The sequence below is a fragment of the Agelaius tricolor genome, unplaced genomic scaffold (assembly GCF_023055355.1).
Source record: "Agelaius tricolor isolate 1412-34295 unplaced genomic scaffold, bAgeTri1.0.p SCAF_25, whole genome shotgun sequence".
NCBI lineage: Eukaryota > Metazoa > Chordata > Aves > Passeriformes > Icteridae > Agelaius > Agelaius tricolor.
Window position 1 is genome coordinate 11,127,538 of NW_027269285.1, and position 21,039 is coordinate 11,148,576.

The 21,039-nt window shown below is 46.5% G+C and overlaps 2 protein-coding genes across 2 annotated transcripts; one reads left to right on the plus strand and one right to left on the minus strand.

The window, feature by feature from the left end:
- On the plus strand, nt 1-7,924 carry LOC139600065 (1-acyl-sn-glycerol-3-phosphate acyltransferase alpha-like). Its single transcript, XM_071447932.1, has 6 exons — nt 1-268; nt 1,556-1,689; nt 2,068-2,243; nt 2,478-2,573; nt 3,073-3,145; nt 5,418-7,924. The coding sequence occupies exons 1-6, from the start codon at nt 84-86 to the stop codon at nt 5,561-5,563; spliced, it is 810 nt and encodes a 269-aa protein (XP_071304033.1). The 5' UTR covers nt 1-83; the 3' UTR covers nt 5,564-7,924.
- On the minus strand, nt 7,872-20,919 carry LOC139600064 (myeloperoxidase-like). The gene is made up of 13 exons (XM_071447931.1): nt 20,823-20,919; nt 20,052-20,148; nt 19,051-19,226; nt 18,320-18,443; nt 16,177-16,306; nt 15,112-15,312; nt 14,703-15,018; nt 13,169-13,329; nt 12,501-12,753; nt 11,060-11,230; nt 10,051-10,288; nt 9,369-9,586; nt 7,872-8,009 (listed from the first exon to the last, which is right to left on the minus strand). The coding sequence occupies exons 1-13, from the start codon at nt 20,917-20,919 to the stop codon at nt 7,969-7,971; spliced, it is 2,223 nt and encodes a 740-aa protein (XP_071304032.1). The 3' UTR covers nt 7,872-7,968.
- Between the last annotated feature and the right edge of the window lie 120 nt (nt 20,920-21,039).

Genomic DNA, 21,039 nt, shown 5'->3' on the forward strand with positions numbered 1-21,039 from the left:
GGAGGGAGTCTCACCTCTGCTCTGCATCACCAGCTGCTTGTGACTCATTCACTGCTCTGCTCAACACGCTCTGAGCTGGAAGGATGGAGCTTTTCTTCCTTCACTACCCCTTTACCTGTCTGCTCATTGCCTTTCTAGTCCTCTACCAGGTGAAACCTGCATTCAGATTCTTCTGCAAGATGACCTTCTATAAGTTGTGGCTCTTCACCATAAGCATTGGCGTTGCCATCCTCAGTATTCCTCGTGGACGTAACGTGGACAACATGATGTAAGTTGTCTGTGACTCCTTTCTGCCCTGAGCATTGATAGAGTCCACTCTATCCAGTGCTTTGATTTGGAGGGTCCTGGGGGTGTGCTGTGGAGGGGAGGGATCAGTTTTATATTCATCTGGGGAGATGACAGACTCTGTAATTCAGAGAAGGGGTGTGGGTTTTAATACTGGTTTGGGGTTGATAAAAATAATAACAAATTAGGGAAAGAAAGGATGTAAAAGGGGACATAGATTTGCCAAAGCAGGTAATGCAAACAACCTGGATGGAATACATATTGCTGTTTTTACTAGAGCTCTTTAATCTGGTCTTTAGAACTGTATTTCCCTCTTCCCCATGGCTAAGCACTCTATTACTAACTTGTGTTGAGAAAGCCACTCCAGGGGCTCTTCCCATTCTCTACTCTGGGCCAGTGCACACCTGAGACATCACCACAGTGCAGTGCTGGCCCCTGCATGGGCACTGGGGTTCCCATCAGCTCAGTGACAGCCTGGTGTCCCAGGTCTGGCGGTCCCCCAGCCCATCCCATAGCTACCCATCCTATCTCTCCAGATTCTATTCAGACTCTCCAAGATGTGGCCTCACCTGGAGGCTGCATGAGCTGTTCAGGAGTGATCAGTGGTGGCAATCAGGAACCTGGGCTTAGTGAGGCTAAAAAGATGACTCTGCTACACAGTACCACAGTGCTTGAACCCTCCTGAAGTGCTGCAGAAGCAGGACTTACTATTCCATTTTATGCTTCAGTGGGAATTCATATCTCCAAACTGAGCATCAGCCTTTTGCTTTGAGAAATTTTGTTCACCTCTTAACTTTGGTGCCTGATTTCTTTTTAATATTATTTTAGCAATATCTCTTCAAATAAGACTCCCAGCATTGCAGCCTAATGTCACCTAAAGGCAAATCCCTCTCTTTCCACAGCCAGCAGGGTTAGGCACAGGTTTACTGCAGCCCGTATTCCCAAACCAGCAAGGTGGGGAGGAAAGCAGAGTACAAAAGTGTGCTGTGAATCTGGGTATTATCTAATATTTGGTTAATCTGTGGAACTTCTGGAGCTGTAGTTGCTGGGTCATTGGTCATGTATGGCTTGAGGGAAACCTGCAAGGTGTATTCGTCTTCCATAATTAAATAATTAGCTGCAGAGGAGCACTAATTGTTCTCCAAGTCATGGTCAAAGCTATGTCAGTGGGAAACCAGCAGAAGCAGAGTGTGAGGTGTGCTGGTTTGGATGCGAAGTTTGGTCCCAAATTTCAACATCTCTTTGGCTAATTTCCACTCCTCTTTTCCAGGTTTTTGCGCACATTGACCATGCCACTCAAATACATCTTTGGCATTCAGATAGTGGTGAAGGGCAAGGAGAACCTCAGGACAAAGAAACCTTTTGTCCTGGTGCTGAATCACCAGACCTCCCTTGACATCCTGGGTATGTGGTGATCCAGCCTCCTGCTCCAGGCAGACAGAAGGGCAGGAGTGGCTGTTAGAGAGTGGCTGCTACAGAGCCCTTCACCAGCCAGCCCCAAGCCAGGGCTGGTCTCCAGGGTATCAGAGGCATTTTCAAGCTACATCAGCTTCACCCTCTCCAAGGGAATGGGGACAAGGCTTTCAGCTGACCACAGCCTTCTCATAGCTGCTCTCCTTCAGTGCCAGTCCTGAGTGGATGGTTGGGAGCCCCCCAGAATTCCCCAGGGATTCTATGAAGCTTCAGGCATGGCACCCCCTAGAGCAGAGTGCTGTTGCCCAGAATCTAGAGGGACTCTGAGTGTAGATGATGATTTGTTCTGCCCTTGCTGTCCCCTTGCAGTGATGATGGAGATATTGCCAAGGCGCTGTGTGCCCATTGCAAAGAAGGAGATCCTGTACATGGGCACATTCGGCCTGGCCTGCTGGCTTGCAGGGGTCATCTTCATTGACCGCAAGAGGAGGGAAGAGTCCATTGGTACCCTGACAGATGTGGCACACTCCCTGCACAAGGACAATGTGAGTGGGGAGGAGTCCAATGAGGAGCCACTGGAAAACAGGAATCTCAATGTGGGTGGAAAGAGATCTTTGTCTCTGGGCTGGGCACTGAGCAGAACAGAGTGAGAGCATCAGTGTGTTCTGTGCCCATGAAGGTCAGGGGTACAGAGATGAGCCCCAGGGCACCATCCCTCTGCAGTGGCTTAGAATTGTACCTGGAGGTCCTTCTGCCCTAATGTCTTCTCCTTCCTGCAGTTGCGTGTCTTGATCTTCCCTGAAGGAACTCGCAACCATGGTGGCTCCATGTTGCCCTTCAAACGTGGGGCCTTCCAGCTGGCTGTGAAAGCCCAGGTGAGACCCACCTTCCTTCTGCCCATGCAGTGTGATTTGCCTCCTGTGGTCCACCAGCAAACCAGGGTACTGGTCCCAGGCTTCCCTATGGATTGTCTACATATCCAGGAGCCCTCGGGGTTTGCAGGTGGCACTGTTTCAGAAATAGAGAGACAAGTGAAAAACCTTTGTTAAAGTTTGGGATAAAAGTGGGGGGACCTTGACAAGAGCCCTGGACCTCCACAGGGAAGTTTCTGCTGAGCTGGCCTCTGTAGATAGAAATTTGACAATCCACTGTTGTTGGCCTAAATACAGAGATGAAAATACAAAATCCAGTGGCAAGGACATGGGGTGATACAGTTAAATGATCTAAATATTCAAATAATCCTCTGAGTGTCTGAGTGTGACACTGATGTTGATAATTATCAACAAGGTGCAGAATTGCCCTGAAAACATTAGTTGAATTTTGGAGAAAGGATAAGGAGATGTGCATATTCACTGTAGACTGCCTCCCCTCCAGGTCCCCATCATTCCTGTAGTGTTGTCGTCCTACAACAACTTCTACAACCAGAAGGAGAAGAAATTTACACCAGGTGAGGATGACCTGGGGCAAAGAATGGAGTGGTGGTGTAAGCTCAGTCCTTGGAGACATGACTGGGGTAGGCAGAGGACCACATTTAATATGGAGATGGCACCCAGAAAACAGCAGTTTCTGTCTTCTTGGGAAGAAATGGGACATTTCAGACATCACTTTTTCCTCTCCCCTTGGATTTCTCACTGCTTGTCCAAGAGAACTTGGAGAAGCAGCAGAGTCCTGACCCTGACCCCCACCCCGACTGCCCTTGGATCTGCAGGTGCATGGAGAGCTAGTAAACATTTATGGTAACAAAAATTTCAACTGGCCACTGATAAAATTTTAGGGGAAAAAATAACACAGGTCTTGGACTTCAGAAGGAAAATGCAGGAAAAAAATGGTACAAATACCAACAGAGAAAAGTAACCCATCATGTTCCTTCTCTCCCTTAGCTACCACCCACCTTAAAATGGACTTCTGCCACTTGCCACTCTTTCCCAGGCCATCCCTGGTGTTCCTTGAAGAGAGGATCTGCATCTAAAATTCTCATTCCTCCCATTGTTGTGCCTGGGTGTAGTCATTCCATTGCAGGCAGACACCTGGAAAGAGAGAGTGGTGCAAATGATAAATATGGAATTGCGTTTCCGGTCATCTTTCACCTGCTGGGTTTATCCTCTCCCTGTTCACAGACAAAAGTCTTTTGGATCTGGAAGTGTTCCCCCACCTGAGGGTCAATAGGACCATGACCAGGGATTCTGCCAGACTGTTCCTTTCCCTTCACATCTGTGCTCTGGAAAATCAGAGGATAACCTCGTGGGGAGGGATCTTGGAAGAAGCCGAACATTTTGCTTTAAGCAAGGCCAGATCTAAAGACAGATGAGTTAGCTTTGTGACCAGTCCAGAAAATGTTGTATTAACTCCAAGGATGGAAATTCCAAGAATTCTCTGAGCTATTTAGGAAAGACTTTCTGCAGTCACATGTATATTTGCCTCTATACAATTTCAGTCGCCCTGGGAATTCATGGTTAGCTAATTCCATGCTCAGCAGATCTCTGAGCCATTTTCCAAATGGCTGTTAAACAGTCAGGACCTGAACTGCTGAAGAAAGAACCCTAGTTATCTTTCCTTGTACTTTTCCATTTTCCCCATCTGGAAATTTTGCCAGAGCTGATTCTGAAGATGGTGGTCAAGATTCCTGTACACCGAGCAGCTCCCTGTGTCTGCAGTGCTCTGGCTGCGCTGAGGAGTCTCTCAGAAGCCCAGGTCTGTGCCTGGACACTGTCATTCATGGAACATGTCTGGTGCTTGCTGGAAGTCTGTTCCCAAGAGACCTGAATTTTCAGCATAGCCTTGTCATCACTCTGATCTTTTAGTAGGAGCAAGTGAAGTGAAATACCAGCCTGGCTTTGGGTGTAAGATGTGCAGGCAGGTAATAAAGAATCATGGAATCACAGAAGGGTTTAGGTTGGAAGGGACTTGAAGCTCATTTCATTCCACACCTTACCATCTTCCACTAGACCAGATTGCTCCAAGCCCCATCTAAAATGACAAAACATTTTCTTTTGTGAAGTTCTTCTCTACGCTTGTTTTGCCTCCTTCCCACAGTTCTGCTGACAGGACTGCTGGATCTCTTTCCAGGCACACGTGTTAAGCCATGCAAGAACATTGTAACACATCACAGACTCTCCTCAGATCCCCAGGTTCCTGTCTGTGCAGGCACTGTCTTGTCTCCACTGGCCCAAAATGGGAACTCTTGGTGCCAGAACAGAAGGGCATGATGGCAGCTCCCCAGTACGTTCTTCCAGTTTACACCAGTCCATTGCTTAGGTGCTTCCCCAGAGAAATCTAACATACCACGGAATCCTGGCCACAATTTCTCTCATCCCAAAGTGTGTTTCTGGAAGGAGGGACCATGCTAAATTTGGTATACATAGACAGAGCACAGCCAGTTTGGATGTGTTGTATTAAACGTCTTCTCTTTGCCTGTGATCTAGACAGACCCTGTGACCTTGCCACTGTGAAAACCTATCCTATATGAAGCCCATCCTATATTGAATTGTGTTGGAGGAGAGATTCATCTCTTTCCATATTTATGATTCGTATGCTCTTAGTGGATGAGAAAAGCTCGGGTTGGGTTTTTGCTGTGTACATTTGGGATGTGATTGGGCTCCCACACCACTGGTGTGGGAATGAGAGCATTTCCTTGGTTGGCACCAACCCTCCTGCTGTACTGCCTCTGGCTCTTCTATACCACTCATGGGGCTTTTTTTCCCCATCTCGTGTTCTTCCAGGAAAGATGATCATCCAGATCCTGCCAGAAGTGGAGACACTGGGCCTGGGCCCAGACGATGTTCCCAAGCTGACGGAGCAGGTCCGTGACTCCATGCTCTCTGCCTACCAGGGGATATCGGGAATGACGAATGGAGCTTCCCATTAGCAATTCCATCTTCCAGCTCCAGCTGTGTGTGCCACAGTGGAGGGGAGGCCATGACAACCACAGGAAGGTCTGGCAGCAGATACAATTGTGGATTGCAACACTGACAAACCAGAGACAGGTAAAACATCCACCAAGAAGATAAGCTTCCAACAGGAATGTTCTTTGTTCCTCCTAGAGAACACCACTCTCGCTGCCACCCAGCGAGACAGACACACAATGGACAGCTGGACATTTCTGTGTAATCATTTTGCTGATAATGTCCCACCAGCTGGACCCTAGGCAGAGCTGGGCCCTTCTTGTGATCATTGCTGCCTGCTTATAACCACCTTTCCCTGTTCAGATGCAACAAGGTGGAGGCATTGATCCCAAGCCTGTGACCATGCTGCCTGGGAAGTGGCTGTTCTGGGGTTTGAGCGTTGCCCACATATCCCTGGAATACACTCAGGAGAAGGTGCTGTTTTCTTCCTCTTCCATGGGGAGGATTTGAGAGGTACCTCTGCCATGAGAGACAGAAACCAAGGCAGCTTTGGGAGAGGGGAATTAAAGACCTTACATGTGTCTACAGGGCTTGGTGGTTTCTTTGGCATATTTAGCCTTCCTTTTAAGCTGTGGAAGATTTTACTTTCAGGGCTGAGCACATCTTCAAAGTGCAAGAGGGACATGTCTGGGGGCTCAGAAACCAGAGGCAAATTGCAGGAGTATGCTGCCTAATATCCTTGCTATACCCAGATGGAACTGTTCAAAAAACTGTTCCCTGGAACTGTTCAAAAGATGTTGTATCTGGTGCTTAGGGACATGGTTTAGCTGTTGACCTGGCTGTGCTGGGGTAATGGACTCGATGATCTTGGAGTGCTTTTCCAGCCTTACTGATTCTGCAATTCTGTGATGATTCTATGATAACCTCATGATTTTTTGCACAACCTTTATATCTTTCAAACACACACTGGGAGCTGCAGCTCCTGATTTCTGAGTCCAGCCTTCTGTCTTCTCTGTCAGAGGATGCCCACCAGCCATGATGTGATTTGCTTTTTTGTGCTGCTGTGAACCATAGCCAAAGACTGTTTTGGTCACAGGTCTGACTTACACAGAATCACACACATATTCACAGAATCATTAAGGTTGGAAAAGCCCTCTAGGATCATGGAGTCAAACCTGTGACTGATCCTCACTTTCTCAACCAGCCCAGAGCACTGAGTGCCACATCCAGTCCTTCCTTGGGCACCTCCAGGGATGGGCACTCCAAACCTCCCTGGGCCCCTTCAAGGACCTGATCACTCTTTCCAAGAAGAAATTCTTCCTGATGTCCCCCCTGAGGCTCCCCTGGCCCAGCCTGAGGCCGTTCCCTCTGCTCCTGTCCCTGTTCCCTGGAGCAGAGCCCGACCCCCCCGGCTGTCCCCTCCTGTCAGGAGCTGTGCAGAGCCACAAGGGCCCCCTGAGCCTCCTTTGCTCCAGGCTGAGCCCCTGCCCAGCTCCCTCAGCTGCTCCTGGGGCTCCAGACCCTTCCCAGCTCCATCACCTTCTCTGGACAGGCTCCAGCCTTTCAATGTCTTTCTCGCAGTGAGAGGCCCAAAACTGAACGCAGAATTTGAGGTGAGGTCTCAGCCAGCAGATGGGGACAGGCACTGCCCTGGTCATGCTGGTCACAGTGTGTCTGGCACAGCCCAGGTGCCATTGGACTCTTGCCCACCTGGATACACTTGGGATCTTGTTCAGCCGCTGTCAACCAGCTCCCCCAGGCCCTTTTCTGATAGAAAGATTTCTAACCCCTCTGTCCCCAGCCTGTCATTGATGCCAACTGTAGGTGAGTGCACAAGGATGTGTTTTATTACTGCCCAGAATACCTAAACCGCACAGATTCACTGTAGGATTTTAATAAAACTTGTTTCAAAGCTTCAAGATGCACCTGCCATGCTTCAGTGACTTCAAAGGCTGAAATCTCACTGCTGATTAGAAGCAGCCCTAACAGCTCCTTGTCTTGTGCAAAACCAGGAGATTGGGAAAGTTTTTGTGAAGATTACATGAATGTGCTAATTTCTGAGCAGGTAAAAGGATAAGGAGTTTGATTTTGCAGTGCAAGCATGCCAGCCTTCAGGTTTGACACCCATTCAGGATGGGAAGTAAAAAATCTTGTCATAATTACACTTTTAGAGAGTCAGAAATCCTCTGATCAATTCTTTAGGGCAACAGAAAATAAAATATCATTATCCTTTCATCTGAAGACTTACATTGCTGGAAGTTTTTTTCAAAGAAATTATATTTTTTTAAAAATTGCATTACAGGAAATAAAACAGAATACATAGTCTTGAGCTTCCCTCTGGGAAACCATGTGCTGATGTTCAGTCAGCAGCAGCCAGCGGAGCCTGATGTCCAGGGAGGAGTTTCCCAGGAGCAGCTCAGTGCCACCATTAGGGGTTTCCAATGCTGGTCTGATGAATAGGATTAGAAACTACAAGAAAAATAAAGCAAGAAAATAAAAAGCGAGAAAAATAAAGCAAGAAAAATAAAGCAAGAAAAAGCTGCTGAGAGGCACAAAGTCTTTCCTGGACACACTGTTTTTGTCCACCTTTTTCTCATCCCTGTATCCTTGCACCTCTGAGACATTGTGGTCCTTCCAGCCTTAGAATGAGTGGTTTGGGGAAAATTTCTTGACATTTCAAAAGGTTAAACTTCTAACAACTGCTTTTAGCCCTGGAATTTAACTCTCTCTGGGTTACACAAACACTTTCACTTCTCCCAAGCCTGATGAGAAAAGAGCCACAGGGAGCAGCTCAACACATTTTAGTGACCATAAAAATATGATAAGAAAAGAAATGAAAAAACCTCTGTTGTATAGAGAGAAGGTAAGCTGGACTCAGGTCCTAAAGAATGAGGTGAAGCCACCAAAATTTAGCCTTTAAGTGCAAATATCTGTCTTAAACAACAGTGTTTCCTTCAAATAGTTACTCAAACTCAATACAGGAACTGCATGGAGATGCTTTGTTGTCTGTGTCTTGGAGAAGGACAGTGTAGGTGATCCCCAGGTATTGTGATCATCTATAAATGGGTTGTCAGAAGGAAAAATAATCCAATCCAGTCCACTCCATTCTTCAAGCCTCTGTTCTCCCACATCATTTCAGTTGGGAGACCCGTAGTCAAAAGTGTTTTAGTAGGACCCTGAGTGTCCACATCTCTGACAAAGACATTGTTTTACTGTCACACATCATAACCTTTGATCAGGTTTGTTCAGCTATTGGTGTGTGTCATGGTTTGACACTGGCACAATGCCAGTGCCCCCATGAGAATACCCTCAACCTGGTTTCTGCTGTGAGATGTGACCAGGAATGTGTGGTCACAGTGTGTGTGAGGCCATACAGTGTCAAAACTACTCCAGATATACCTTAAACTGATTCAAAGTTTTGGGGAAGATGAGGAGAGAGCAGGAGCTTGGAGCAGCACAGTAAGACTTTGGAGCAGGTTGGCTAATTCTGGTTGCTTTTTCATCAACACCTTTCCTGTCAGAAAAGACTATGAAATAAGGTCTTTAGAGGACACGTTCCCAAGGTTCAGAACAGGCTGTATTTTGAGGGATTTCCCATCTGCTTGAAAGGAAGAGGCAGGGAATAAGGTATGATGAAAGTGATGGATTGCCTGGAAACCCAGTTAACAGCACCTCTGCCTCCAGTGCTGTCTGAGTGTAGCTAAATGGACAGTCATTGTCTTTTGGGGGTAGAATCACTGTGGAAACCTTAATTCTTTCAATATTTTAGGTGTGGAAAAGACCTAATAGTGCATTTATTATTTTTGACAGATCTTAGACTACTGGTACCTTTTGTGGCACTCTCAGGCTCATCTTTCCAGGATGAGAGGTCAAGCATGTCAATCTCTTGGCAATCAGTGAAATCCTCAGGATAAGTGTTGATCTTGAACACATCCCTGGGTATCTTCTTGATATGAGTATTGTCACAGACCACCCTTGACACTGAGATTTTTCTCAATGCTTGCAACTGTTGTGGAGTGAAAACTCCCGGGTTTTCCCACCAGAATCTGCAATGAAATTTTCAGAAGCAGTTTATAATCTCTGGTTCCTTGCTGAGGACCTGGCCAAGGTGAATCTGAATGGTCCTTAATCCACCTTCCCTAGGAACACCCCTTTAGAAAGAGGTGTTTCCTGTGTGGCCAGATCTGGGTTCTGCCAGTACACAGAGCCTGCCTCTTCCACACAGCATCAGCAGACTGCTGGAATGCAGGGATTTATGCCCTGAGAGTAAAAGACACCTCAGGCAGAGGCCACAGCAGATCCCCCATGATCTGGAACTGGTACTCCTCAGCCACATGTTATCTAGAGAAACAGGCTGACAAAAGGCAGTCCTTTGGCAACTGGGCTAAAATTAAGGGATGAGCCTGGCTGGGAGCACTCACTGGAGTGCTGTAAATGGGTTGGATTAGTGTGTCACAGGAAATGTCAGCATTTCCCCCCTAAAAAGCGCCACAGGGAATGTATCTCTCACCTGTCCCCATCACGCAGGTTCCTGAACTGGGTGCCGATAATGCAGGACAGGAGGGGCCCAACTCTGCCCTGGGGAACCACGGGCTCTGCAACTGCCCCAATCCAGAGGTCAATATTGTACGGTGTCCCATACACATTCATGAACTTCTTGGCCAGTTTGGGATTGCCGAGTACCTCAGATAATTCTTCTACAGTTTGGGGTTGGGAGAGCCCACAGAAGCCCCTCCAGGCATTGTAACCTGCAAAAGCAGGAGCAGCAGATGACCAGGACCCACCACCACATCTCCACAGCATCTTTCTTGGCCCATGAGAACTGCCTGCTTCTTCTCATTGTATTAAAGGATCTGGAAGGCACTATTGTCTGGGCAGTCCCAACAAATGTCATATTTTCAAATATTTTCTCATATGTACACTAAACAAACAGTTTGGGTCATCTTTGTGACTACACCTCATCCTGTTGGTTAAATCTTTCTACTGCTGTGGGTGAATGCATCAGTCCTTGCAGCTTTGGGAGGCAAAATTTCTAGGATCAAATTCTTAGAAAAGAGGAAATTTGGCTGTGTTTAACCCAGGAGCACCTGTTCTTCTCTAGCACCTGGGGCAGTCCCACCTGTGGGTGCAAGTCACTTCTACTCAGAACTCTGGCTTGTCTGGGACAAGCCAAGATTGATGGGCAAAGAACAAAGCCCAGGGCAGGTGTCCAAGCCCATGTGGAAGCCTAATTTGGTCACTTGTGTCTCTACCTTCAGTCTCTCACCCACTTTCTTATATTATCCCCAATATCATCTTTGATTTCTAAGCCTTTTGTCCTTGTCGTATGTCTCACAAAAAGATTTTTATCATACAGAAACTTCTTATTTCCTGAGCTTGACTGTCTGTCCATCCTTCACCCTCAAATCAAGGTACTGGTTCTTCCCATTAGTATAGAAAAAGCTTAATTCATTCATGGAATAAGCAGAAGAAGGAAAAAAGGTCTTATTCACAGGAGGTGTGGACTTGTGTCTCCTTACCTGGAAGGCCGTGGTCTCTTCCCCGTTGCATGTTAATGGCTCCTAGATCCAGACCCATCACCTCTGTCTGTTCAAAGAGGTGGTTCTGGAGCTCCTCAATGAGCAGCTGGTTCTGTTTCATGAGTTTTGCATGGTCCACAACCATGCCTCGGATCAGGGGGTCGATGCCTCCTGCAGCCATTTCAAAGCAAGGAAAGATTTTTTGTGCCAAGGTGCAGCTTTGATGATCCCTTTCATGCAGCTGAAACAGTCTACTGTGGGCTGGGTGGGGTTTTCATCTTCATATTTTCATTTCACCACGTGTATATGGAATCACAGAATCATAGAATCACAGAGTAGTTTGGGTTGGAAAGGACCTTAAAGCCCCTCTCATTCCACCCGTGCCATGGGCAGGGACACCTTCCACTGTCCCAGCTTGGTTACTCCAAGCCCTGTCCAGTCTGGCCCTGGACACTTCCAAGGCTGGGGCAGCCACAGCTGCTCTGGGCAACCTGTGCCAGGGCCTGCCCACCCTCACAGTGGTACCTGCATGAACCTGTACATGTCTGCAGGTGCCAGTAAATAAAGCCTCGCATAGTAACTAAATTCCTTATCCCTCCCCATCCCTTAGCTTTTCCTTTCACACTTCTAAATCCACTTGCCATCCACCAGTCCCTTTCTGAGTCTGCTCCTCAGCCTGCCAGGCTCCATTATGTCCTGGTGTTTGGGGGTCTGTCCAAGGTTTTAGGTTTTGCAATGAATTTTGCTTGTAATTCACTATTAATTGACAGACATTTATTAGAACATTAAATGTAGTGATAGCATTAATTAATGTCTGACTGTCCACATCTTTTTCATAGCAATTAAGGAGACAGTATGAGCAAAACCAGGAAAATTGGCTGCACTACTGTAATTATATTTCTCATGACTAGTTAACCCATTTTGGAAGAGATACTTGTCTTCCTCAGAAAGATTTATCTGGAGATCTCAGCTATGTAATAGCAGGACCCCATAACTCCAGTTAGAGCAAGGAAGAGGGATGGGCACCTCTAGGGAGGAATGATTCTGCTTTAGTCCAGTTAAACTGGATGCATCACCCTCTGTCCATGTCTCCTGGTTATAGGGGGATATAAGAGCTTTGATTGGCATAGACTTTGGTGGATTGACATTTGGCACAGGGAGTCTCCTGCCTCCTGGAGCACAGGAGCAGCTGCACCGTCTGAGTGGATGTCGAACACTCCACTGTCATGTCTTGCTGAGTTGGGAGGGAGGTGTCCAAGGAATGACTGAACATGCTGCTCAGTGCTCTGGGCTGGGTTACAAGGTGGGGGTCACAGGTTGGACTTGATGGTCTTGTAAATCTTTTCCAACCTAAATGATCCTGGGATTCTGTAATTCTATGTGCCTGACCAGCTGATCTCCACCCCAGGACCAGACCAGGACCACTGCTCCATGTTCTTACCTTCCATTACAATTCTCCATGGAGCACAGAAGGTCAAATGCAGAGGGACATGGGAGGAGGAACACAAAGGCTGAAAGCTCTCATTCAAACGGGACACAAAAGGCTGCACCGACGTGTGGCCGAATCGGAAAGCGAGGGAGAAAACATTTGAGGCCCTTGGATCCACCTTTTCATTGTAACCACTGTACAAAGGGATCCACTTGCTGGTCTCCTCAGCCAGCAGGAGTGGGAGGTAATCTCTGTATGTTATGATCTGAAAAACCACAAGAGCACAGCAAGTTACCAGCAGCTGCAGCAGAAATGGCATCAGAAGTCAAGTGCAGAGAATGAACGTGGACTCTCTGCTGCAGAATTCATTAAAATCTTCAGAAAAAAGAGCTGTAGCAAGGGAATAAGTTTGGCATAATGGATAGAAATTATTTTAAAATGTGAAATTATTTTATCTAATAATTAATTTATACACTAATATAATAAATAATTGAGAAATTAGTAGCACGGCTCATAAAAAAGCTCTGGATATCCATGCTGTCTCAGATGGACTATCCTCATTCACAATTTCCAACTTCCACAAATAACTCCACTGATTTGGCAAAACATTTTCCTCCTTTTGCCTGACGGAAAACCATTTCTAAGTTTGTCGATGATGAACAGTTGAGAGTAATCAGTACCTGGTTTATGGCAATCACAATCTTTCGACTCTCCTGGTAAAGCTTTTCCCCATCCCAGTGGGGATTTAATTTCCTCAGCTCCCTAGCCAGGCGATTGTGCTCTCGGACAAAGAGAGTGTGCATTGCAGACAGTCCCAGGTTTTCTGTCACCCTTTTGTCACCTAAAATGAAAATATTTTATGAATTTTGTACATTGCTTTCAATTTCAGAAGCAAGTTTTTGTGTTAGGACAGTTAAGTAACAACTGGTGATGTTTCTGGCAATAATGCTGTGTCTGCCCCATCCCTGGAAGTGCACAAGGCCAGGCTGGATGGGGCTTGGAGCAACCTGGTCTAGTGGAAGGTGTCTCTGCCCATGACAGGAGGTGACAGGAGGTGGAACAGGATGGTCTTTAAGTTCTCTTCCATGCCAAACCCTTCTGTGATTCTATGAAAACTGGAGGGCACTCACTGAAGACCCTCTGTGAGATGATGGAAGAAGCACTGAGCATCTCCTCACTCAGCAAGGAGCCCTTCTCACAGGCAGAGAATGAGGAAATGAGAACACTCTGTACCCTTATGATTGATTTTGCAAACTTCACATTTATAATGGTTTTTTTTTAAATGTTATTCCTGTGATGGATCACTTCAAATTTGAATAAGTTCTGTGTTTGTCTTTAGTTTTTTTTAAATTTCATACTAGTCTAGACTTTTCTTCTGATGTAGGGTGGGTTAGTTAATTAATTAATTAACTAGATTTCTTAAGAGTGTTTAACTGTTAATCTTGACTGGGTTGAAAACTGAATAATAGAATCACAGAATGGAAGGGACTTTAAAGCCCATCCCATTTCAACCTTCCACTACCCCAGGTTGCTCCAAGCCCCATTCAGCCTCACCCTGGATGCTTCCAGGGATGGGGCAGCCACAGCTGCTCTGGGCAACCTTTGCCAAGGCTTCACCACCCTCGCAGGGAAGAATTTCTTCTGTATATCTAATTTAATCTATTGTCTTTCAATATGAAGCCATACCCCCTTGTCCTCCCACTACAGTTACTAATGCAGTCCCACTCCAGGCTCCCTGTAGTCCCTCCAGATCCTGGAAGGTGCTGTGAGGTCTCCACACAACTCACTCTTCTCCAGGCTGAACAGCCTCAGCTTTCTTAGTCAGTGCTGACAACCTGACAATTGGCATTCAAGTGAATGGTGAATTCTAGGTAGATGAAAAAAAGCTTCCGAGAAGTTTTAAACACTGGTGGCTATTCTATTGAAAATTTCTCATGCTTTTGAAAAGGCTTTATAAAGTAAGAACAAATTGCTATTACTTTTTTTGGAAGTTAAAACAATGTTTATGTTTATTAATCAGTTGTTGCTTGATTATTTTTCTTTTCTAACTGCGGGGAGGATTCCCTTATGTAGTCACGTCTTGAAGTGCCTCATTCAAATATCACAGAATCACAGAATATCCTCTGTTGGAAGAGACCTACAAGAATCCCATACAGAGATATTTGTCCCTTTTTGACTTTATGACCCACTGAACCCCCCTCAGCTGCACCTTACCTGCTTTAAAGCAGGGGATGTTGGCACTCCTGTTGGTGAGCACACAAACACTGTGCGTCGTGTTCTCGAAGGGCAGCAGCTCCAGCCCCGCATCCCAGAAGAGCTGGTTCACAGCCATGAGACCCAGCTGGCTGCTGAGGTTTCTCAGGCTCCTGGCCAGGGCGTCGTCACTGCCATACACGGTGCTGGCGTCGATGAAGGATGTGGCGGCGTTGAGCTGCTCCCGCCGGAAGGTGCCGGGGCTGCACACGGAGGCCGACTGCACAAACGGCATGCAAGTGTCGGAGCTCGGCGCCCGCGGGTCGTCGGGGGGGAACTAAAGCAAACAAGCCAAGTCATGCCTCAGAAAGCCCTGTGGTTTTATTTTTGCTGCTGTAAGAGAGTGTGGCATGGGTGAGAGTCAGGGTACCTTAATGGGGAAGCAGGGGGGCTTGAAGGCACAGCTGGTGTGGCACTGGAGCTCCAGGCTGGCTCCTTCCCCACTGGCAGGGGCCAAGTCTATGTCGTGGTTGACCCACTGGCCCCATTGCATGAAGACCAGCGAGAGCTGCCGGTCTGCAGTGACATTCTCGTTGGCCGTATGAGCAATTTCATTGGATACTTTTCGAACCTGCAGGAAACCAAAATGAAAATGTGACTGTTTCTACCATGGTCGAGGGGTTGCCTCTCACTTGAACTCCCACTGACACATCTTGGAATCACAGAATCATGAAGGTCAGAAAAGACCTCTGAGATCATCAACCTTTGACCGATTATCCTCATTCCCTCTAAACCATATTGAGAATTGCCACATCTACCCGTTTTTGAACACCTTCAGGGATTGACTCCTCCACTGCCCTGGAAATCCTGCTCCAATGTTTAACCACTATGTCATTGGACACATTTATCCTAATATCCTAAACCTCCTCTAGTAAAATTTGAAGCTATTTCCTCTTGTCCTGTCACTTGCTCCCTTGGAGAAGAGGCCAACCCACAACTGGTCCTTTCAGGTAGTTGTAGATTATGCACAAGATTATTTTAGATAAATTTCTAAGAGTTATGGCCTTACACAGCTCCATGTCATTCCTCAGCTCCATCCAATCAGGTGTAAAAGTAGACTACACAGTCCTTCAGCCAAACCTGGCTTCATGGAAAGCCTGTTCCAGCTGAAACTTGCTTGTGAACACCAGAAAGTCAAGAACATAGCCGAGGAACTCCCAAGCCTTGTGGTTTGTACAAACTTCCTGGTGTCCTTGAGCACTGGCTGCAGCAATCCTTGGGATGTACACTTTGGAGACTGCTTAGGAAAGCATCCATAACCTTTTTCTCATGTCTGTCTCCAACAAAAAATATTAACCTGAGCAATAACTCAGTTGTGGAAAAGCTGCCTAAGATCAAGCAATTTACACTTTAGATATTGCCACTACTTCCTTCCTGATGGGTGCATTGAGGGCAGTGTTCTTACTCATGGCTGGATTAGAATAGCAACTCTCACCAGTGGGAGTGGGAATCCATTGTAGCGTTTTCCTTCACTTGCTCCTCTGGGAACAGACACTCCATCTTCATACACAGCTGGGAGCCAGCGCGCGAAGGCACGGTTAGAGGATCCCAGGTGGGAGTGATTTCTGCAGCATCACCAGAAAAACAACTTCTGTTATTTTTTCAAACATCAGCCGCCTTGTACAGACCAACATTTCACAGCCCTTTATTCCATGTCTGAACACGCTGGTAACAGGGATGAGACTGGCAAAACACCAAGATGCAAATTATATCAAGGTTATTACTGTGGAGGAAAATCAACTTTTTAAAAAAAGGTGCCTTATGTCACTCTATTTATTGCGTCTGTCAGTTAAACCTGCATTAATTTTATCTGGCATTTAAATCTCTCTACCACCTCTGTCTTCACTGCCCTCTCAAAATCAGACTCACAGCAGGGCTATCAGCATGGTGAGGGTGGCCACGTCTTGTCCAGCTGGGGGCTGGAAGCTTCCAAGGATGAAGATTCTCCACTTCTGTGGGGATCTGTGCCAAGGCTGCCCCTTGGGGAAGTTTTTACACAGACCCTCTCAGCCTGCAGCTGTGGCCATTGTGTTGTTGCCTTACACTGCTCTGAAAAGTTTGAATTGCTAAAGTCAGCATTTTGTGTTCAGAAGAAAAAGAATTCTGATTGAGCCAATGATCTGTGGCCCTGTGGGCACAAAACTCAGGCTATATCTATATGATGTGGCACCCAGGGTTCTGATCTGGTTGATAAGGTGGGAATGAGTCAAAGGTTGGACTTGATGGTCCTGGATGCCTTTTCCAACTTAAATGATTCTATGTTTCTGCACTGGAAAAGGAGAGGAGTAGCCAATGCTCACAGCAATGTGCTGTGAAATAAAAGCATGTCCTAGGACAATGACTGTGCCAGAGCTGAAGCAATTCCATCAAATATTAAGGACTCAAAACCACCAGGGTCTTGTTCTGACTGTTATTACTGTCCTTGCAGGCAAACTATTTTCATGGTGTGCACCTCAAGCTGAGCAAGATCCTTGGGAAAATATTAACACCACAGGGATCCCTCAAGCCTCCCTCCATTTCTCTGACAGCCCAACAAGGTCAAGGACAACCCTACCCTGAGCCTCAAATCAGCATGGACACAAAAACCCACAATGGGTCAGGCTGGAACAGACCACACTGGAGCCACCTGGTCCCATGTCCCTGCTCAGGCAGGGTCATCTCAGACCACAAGGCATAGGACTGTGTCCAGATAGTTCTGGAATATCCCCAGTGGAAGAGACTCCATACCCTTCCTGGGCAGACAGACAATGCTGTCCTTGTCACCCTTGTCACCCCTTGTCCTAGGGGTGGAGGCCCTGGAGTTCAGGGGAGCAGACTGGAAAGCCCCAGTGAGTGTCAGCTCCCTGCACACTGCTGCAGAGCTGTGCTATGTCATCACATCTGGCGCATCTGTTTCATGCCAGGTGCACATTGGAAGCAAGTCCAACTCAGATTTGGGGTCTGGCACTGACACAGCAGGACCAGGAGCCTTGACTGTTATTGTCAGAGTAGAAATTTGGTCGTTTTCTCGTTTAAAAAAATTAAATTAAAAAGCGCAAAAGGAAATAAATGTTTGATCCCAGCTTTGAACCTGAAGGGAAACTATGTGCAAAAAAACCCTGAAGAACTAATTTTCTCATATAAAGGATGTACAATACACAAAGTTGGAAGGACCAAGAATTAAAGTCTTATTTGATTCCTACCCTTACTCATCACAGAGGTACATCAACAGCTGAATATTATAATCTAAATCAGCTGGGGAAATTAGTATTATCCCTATGGAAGAGTGGAGGGATGATTTCCTGTAGCCTCCAGCAAAATGAGAGGCTGAGTCATAGCCTCAAAATTTTCTCAACTTATTACCTGTCCCCAAGATCCTTTCCTTCATCCAAAGCAGCATCTAAAGGGCAGTGGGCGCAAATCTGAGATTTTAAAGAAGTTACATCTTTTTCCTGACAGGCGCAGGTAGAAATGAATCCTCTGTTATAGACTCATTAAACTGAGCATTTCACTCTTCTTGTCCCTTTGAAAGGCACTTTCACAATCATCTACCCTGGGTCAGAATAAAGAGACTCACCTGGTCCACACACAAATCCTACCTGTTGTTGCACTCCCCAGTAATGGTCCGGTAAAAATCCCTCTCGGGGCATTTAATGGAACGAGTCTGATAGTCACAGCCAGTGCCCTTGGAAATCATCTCCTTCTGTCTCCTGCTTAGCAGGTCTGCAAGAGAAACTCTGTAGAGTAACATCTGATCCTACTCTTCTTTTGTTGTTTTAGCTTCTCAGTGTTCTAGTTCAACGTTTGAGCCCACTGAATTGCAGCTGTGGATATAAAATATCTGGATTGGAATTGTTAATTTGGTGCCTAAATCCTTTTGTGGATCAGCCTTCCCCTCTGGACTAGGGAAACTGGGTGGTCATAAAGCAATTTTTCAGGGGAATGTGGACAGCCTCATCACCAGGAAGGTTTTACCCCAACTGGGAACAAAATGATGAGTTTGCAGAGTGGTACAACCTAGGTGTGCAGAGCAGAAGTGGAAGATGGAGGGTTTTCAGTGATTACAGTCTCCAGTGGGCTTTGTCCCAGGTTTGTTCCAGGTATTGTTAGGCTGGTTTTACAAGGATAGGAGAGATGCACTCTCCAAGATGATGAATAAAAGACCCGGGAGTCTGGTCTGTCTCTGAGAAACCTTCAAATCTATTCTCCTGTTGGGGAAGGGTTTTATCACTGGTTATCTGGGTCATGGCAGAGCTGCTCCCTGATACTTGCTGTGGCACATTTCCTGCTCTTTGCTCTTTGTAAGACATTTTAGTCTAAATCACATTACCTGTGACATTGAAACTCTGTTCCTCAGAGAGATGCAGCTTCCTTTTGAGGAGTTTCAAAGTAGTTTCCAAATAATCAGCAGCACGGACTGCAGATCTGGTTCTTCCTATGGGGTCCTTTAGGTGCTTCAGGAAATCCATCGGGTTAACAATCTTTTCCTCCAGTTTTCTCTTTAAGCTGAACATAGAAGAGTTCCATGAAGCACCTTCTCTGAAATCAGAGCTCCTCTGTCATGCTGGACTGTGTGTAATTAGCTGTGACACCACTGCAGGGTCACACACAGGCCCTGCCCAGTAGGACCAGCTGTCTGCACCTGCATGTCAGCTCAGATGGTTTTGGCAAACAAAGCACTGTAATCCCCTACTTCAAGTTTGCAGTCATACTTCCTTGTCACAATAAACTTTGTTCTATCATGTGGAAATCCAGATCAATGAACTGTGTCTGGATAAAATTTTACATGTATTATGTTGCAAGGTGTATTCTGTGAAGAGAGGGACAACCTCGCTCCTGTTCCATCTCTTTCTGGTCTCAAGGTTCTGTCCTGCTACTTTTGTAGGATGAGTAGAGAGAGACGCCTTCCAAAATCATCCCACTGCCAGATCAGCCTTTTGGGACAATCACAGACAATACCTGGGGTTTGACTTCCACTGACATCTGTCTGGGGCAGGGTGTCCATCTGCACAACTCCAGTCCTTCTGAAGAGGGGCAGAACTCCTGCTGCCAGGAGAGGACTCACATGTGTCCAGCATGTCTGAACCATTATGGACCAGTGAGAGGTGCTCATGGAAGTGTAGGTGAGGAAACAATACTTGGAGGTCATGGTTGGTGGTTCTGGGACCAGAATCCAGGCAAACTGGGCAAAAGATCCCTCCAGCCATGACAAAGAGAGCTCTGGTGCTAAGGTTTCTCCATAATAAATATGCATTGGAAAACAGAAAAAACACACATATATTTAATCTTACTACCTTAAAATATTGGGGCTGTCATGCAGGAAGAACTCACCTTTTTCGGGCCTGTAAATATGCAGCATCTACCAACTGCCTGGCCTCAGTAATGATGCTCAGGAGAGACGAATCTGACAGCACCTCTGAGACCTCTGCTCCACAAAATAAAAGAAGAAAAAGCAGAAATGTAGGATACTCAATTATACACCAAAAGCTTTGTTCTTAACCAAACCGTGTCCCCAAGCTGCCACATACCAAGGTTTTTTGAACATTTTCAGGGATGGTGACACCGTCACTGCTGTGGAAAGCCTGTTTCAATGCTTCCCAATCCTTTCTATGAAGAAATTTTCCCCAATATCCATTCTAAATCTCTGGCACAATTTGATGCCATTTCCTCTCCTCCTGTCCCTGTTCCCTGGGAGCAGAGCCCGACCCTCCTGGCTGTCCCCTCCTGTCAGGAGCTGTGCAGAGCCACAAAGTCCCCCCTGAGCCTCCTTTTCTCCAGGCTGAGAAAAGGAGCTTTCTCAGCTCCCTCAGCTGCTCCTGGGGCTCCAGAACTTTCCCCAGGGAAAGTGCACAGGAAGAAGTCAAAGATACAGTCTCTGCCCCAAGTTTCCTGTCATAAAATGATGATTTGCTCAGATGGGCTGTTGGTTAAATAGGGAATTTCCTTAGGCAAATCTCTCAGGTATCAACTTCATTTTTAGTGGGTCAATCTACAGGATATTTCAGTTTTTTATTGGAGCTGTGTCTAATTGAGAACTCCAGCTGAGTTTTGATTCACACCCTTTCCAGTACAGCAGCAGCCAAAGGACAAACAGGAACCTACTATTGCCCGAGGAGCCCATTGCTCCAACTGCGCAGAGAGTGATGAGGGATCCCAGGAGAGTCATCCTTGGATTTGTGCCTAGGGAGAAATGCAACATAAATCCTCAACAGGCAGGGCTTTACTGAGGGGTCAGAACAGATTGAGATGTTTAGTTTCAATATCTCTTTCAGGACCCAGGAATAAAATCGAGCTGCCCTCTGTCCAGACCTGTCAGTGG

What these genes read in the sequence shown, in the direction of transcription:
- LOC139600065 (XM_071447932.1), top strand. Translation starts at nt 84, where the DNA reads ATGGAGCTTTTCTTCCTTCACTACCCCTTTACCTGTCTGCTCATTGCC. An exon ending in ACTCCCTGCACAAGGACAAT is followed by an intron (nt 2,244 to 2,477) that starts GTGAGTGGGGAG and finishes TCCTTCCTGCAG; the next exon opens with TTGCGTGTCTTGATCTTCCC. An exon ending in GGAGAAGAAATTTACACCAG is followed by an intron (nt 3,146 to 5,417) that starts GTGAGGATGACC and finishes GTGTTCTTCCAG; the next exon opens with GAAAGATGATCATCCAGATC.
- LOC139600064 (XM_071447931.1), bottom strand. Translation starts at nt 20,919, where the DNA reads ATGTTGCATTTCTCCCTAGGCACAAATCCAAGGATGACTCTCCTGGGA. An exon ending in AATGGGCTCCTCGGGCAATA is followed by an intron (nt 20,149 to 20,822) that starts GTAGGTTCCTGT and finishes TATTTTGTGGAG; the next exon opens with CAGAGGTCTCAGAGGTGCTG. An exon ending in TATTTACAGGCCCGAAAAAG is followed by an intron (nt 19,227 to 20,051) that starts GTGAGTTCTTCC and finishes TTCTATGTTCAG; the next exon opens with CTTAAAGAGAAAACTGGAGG.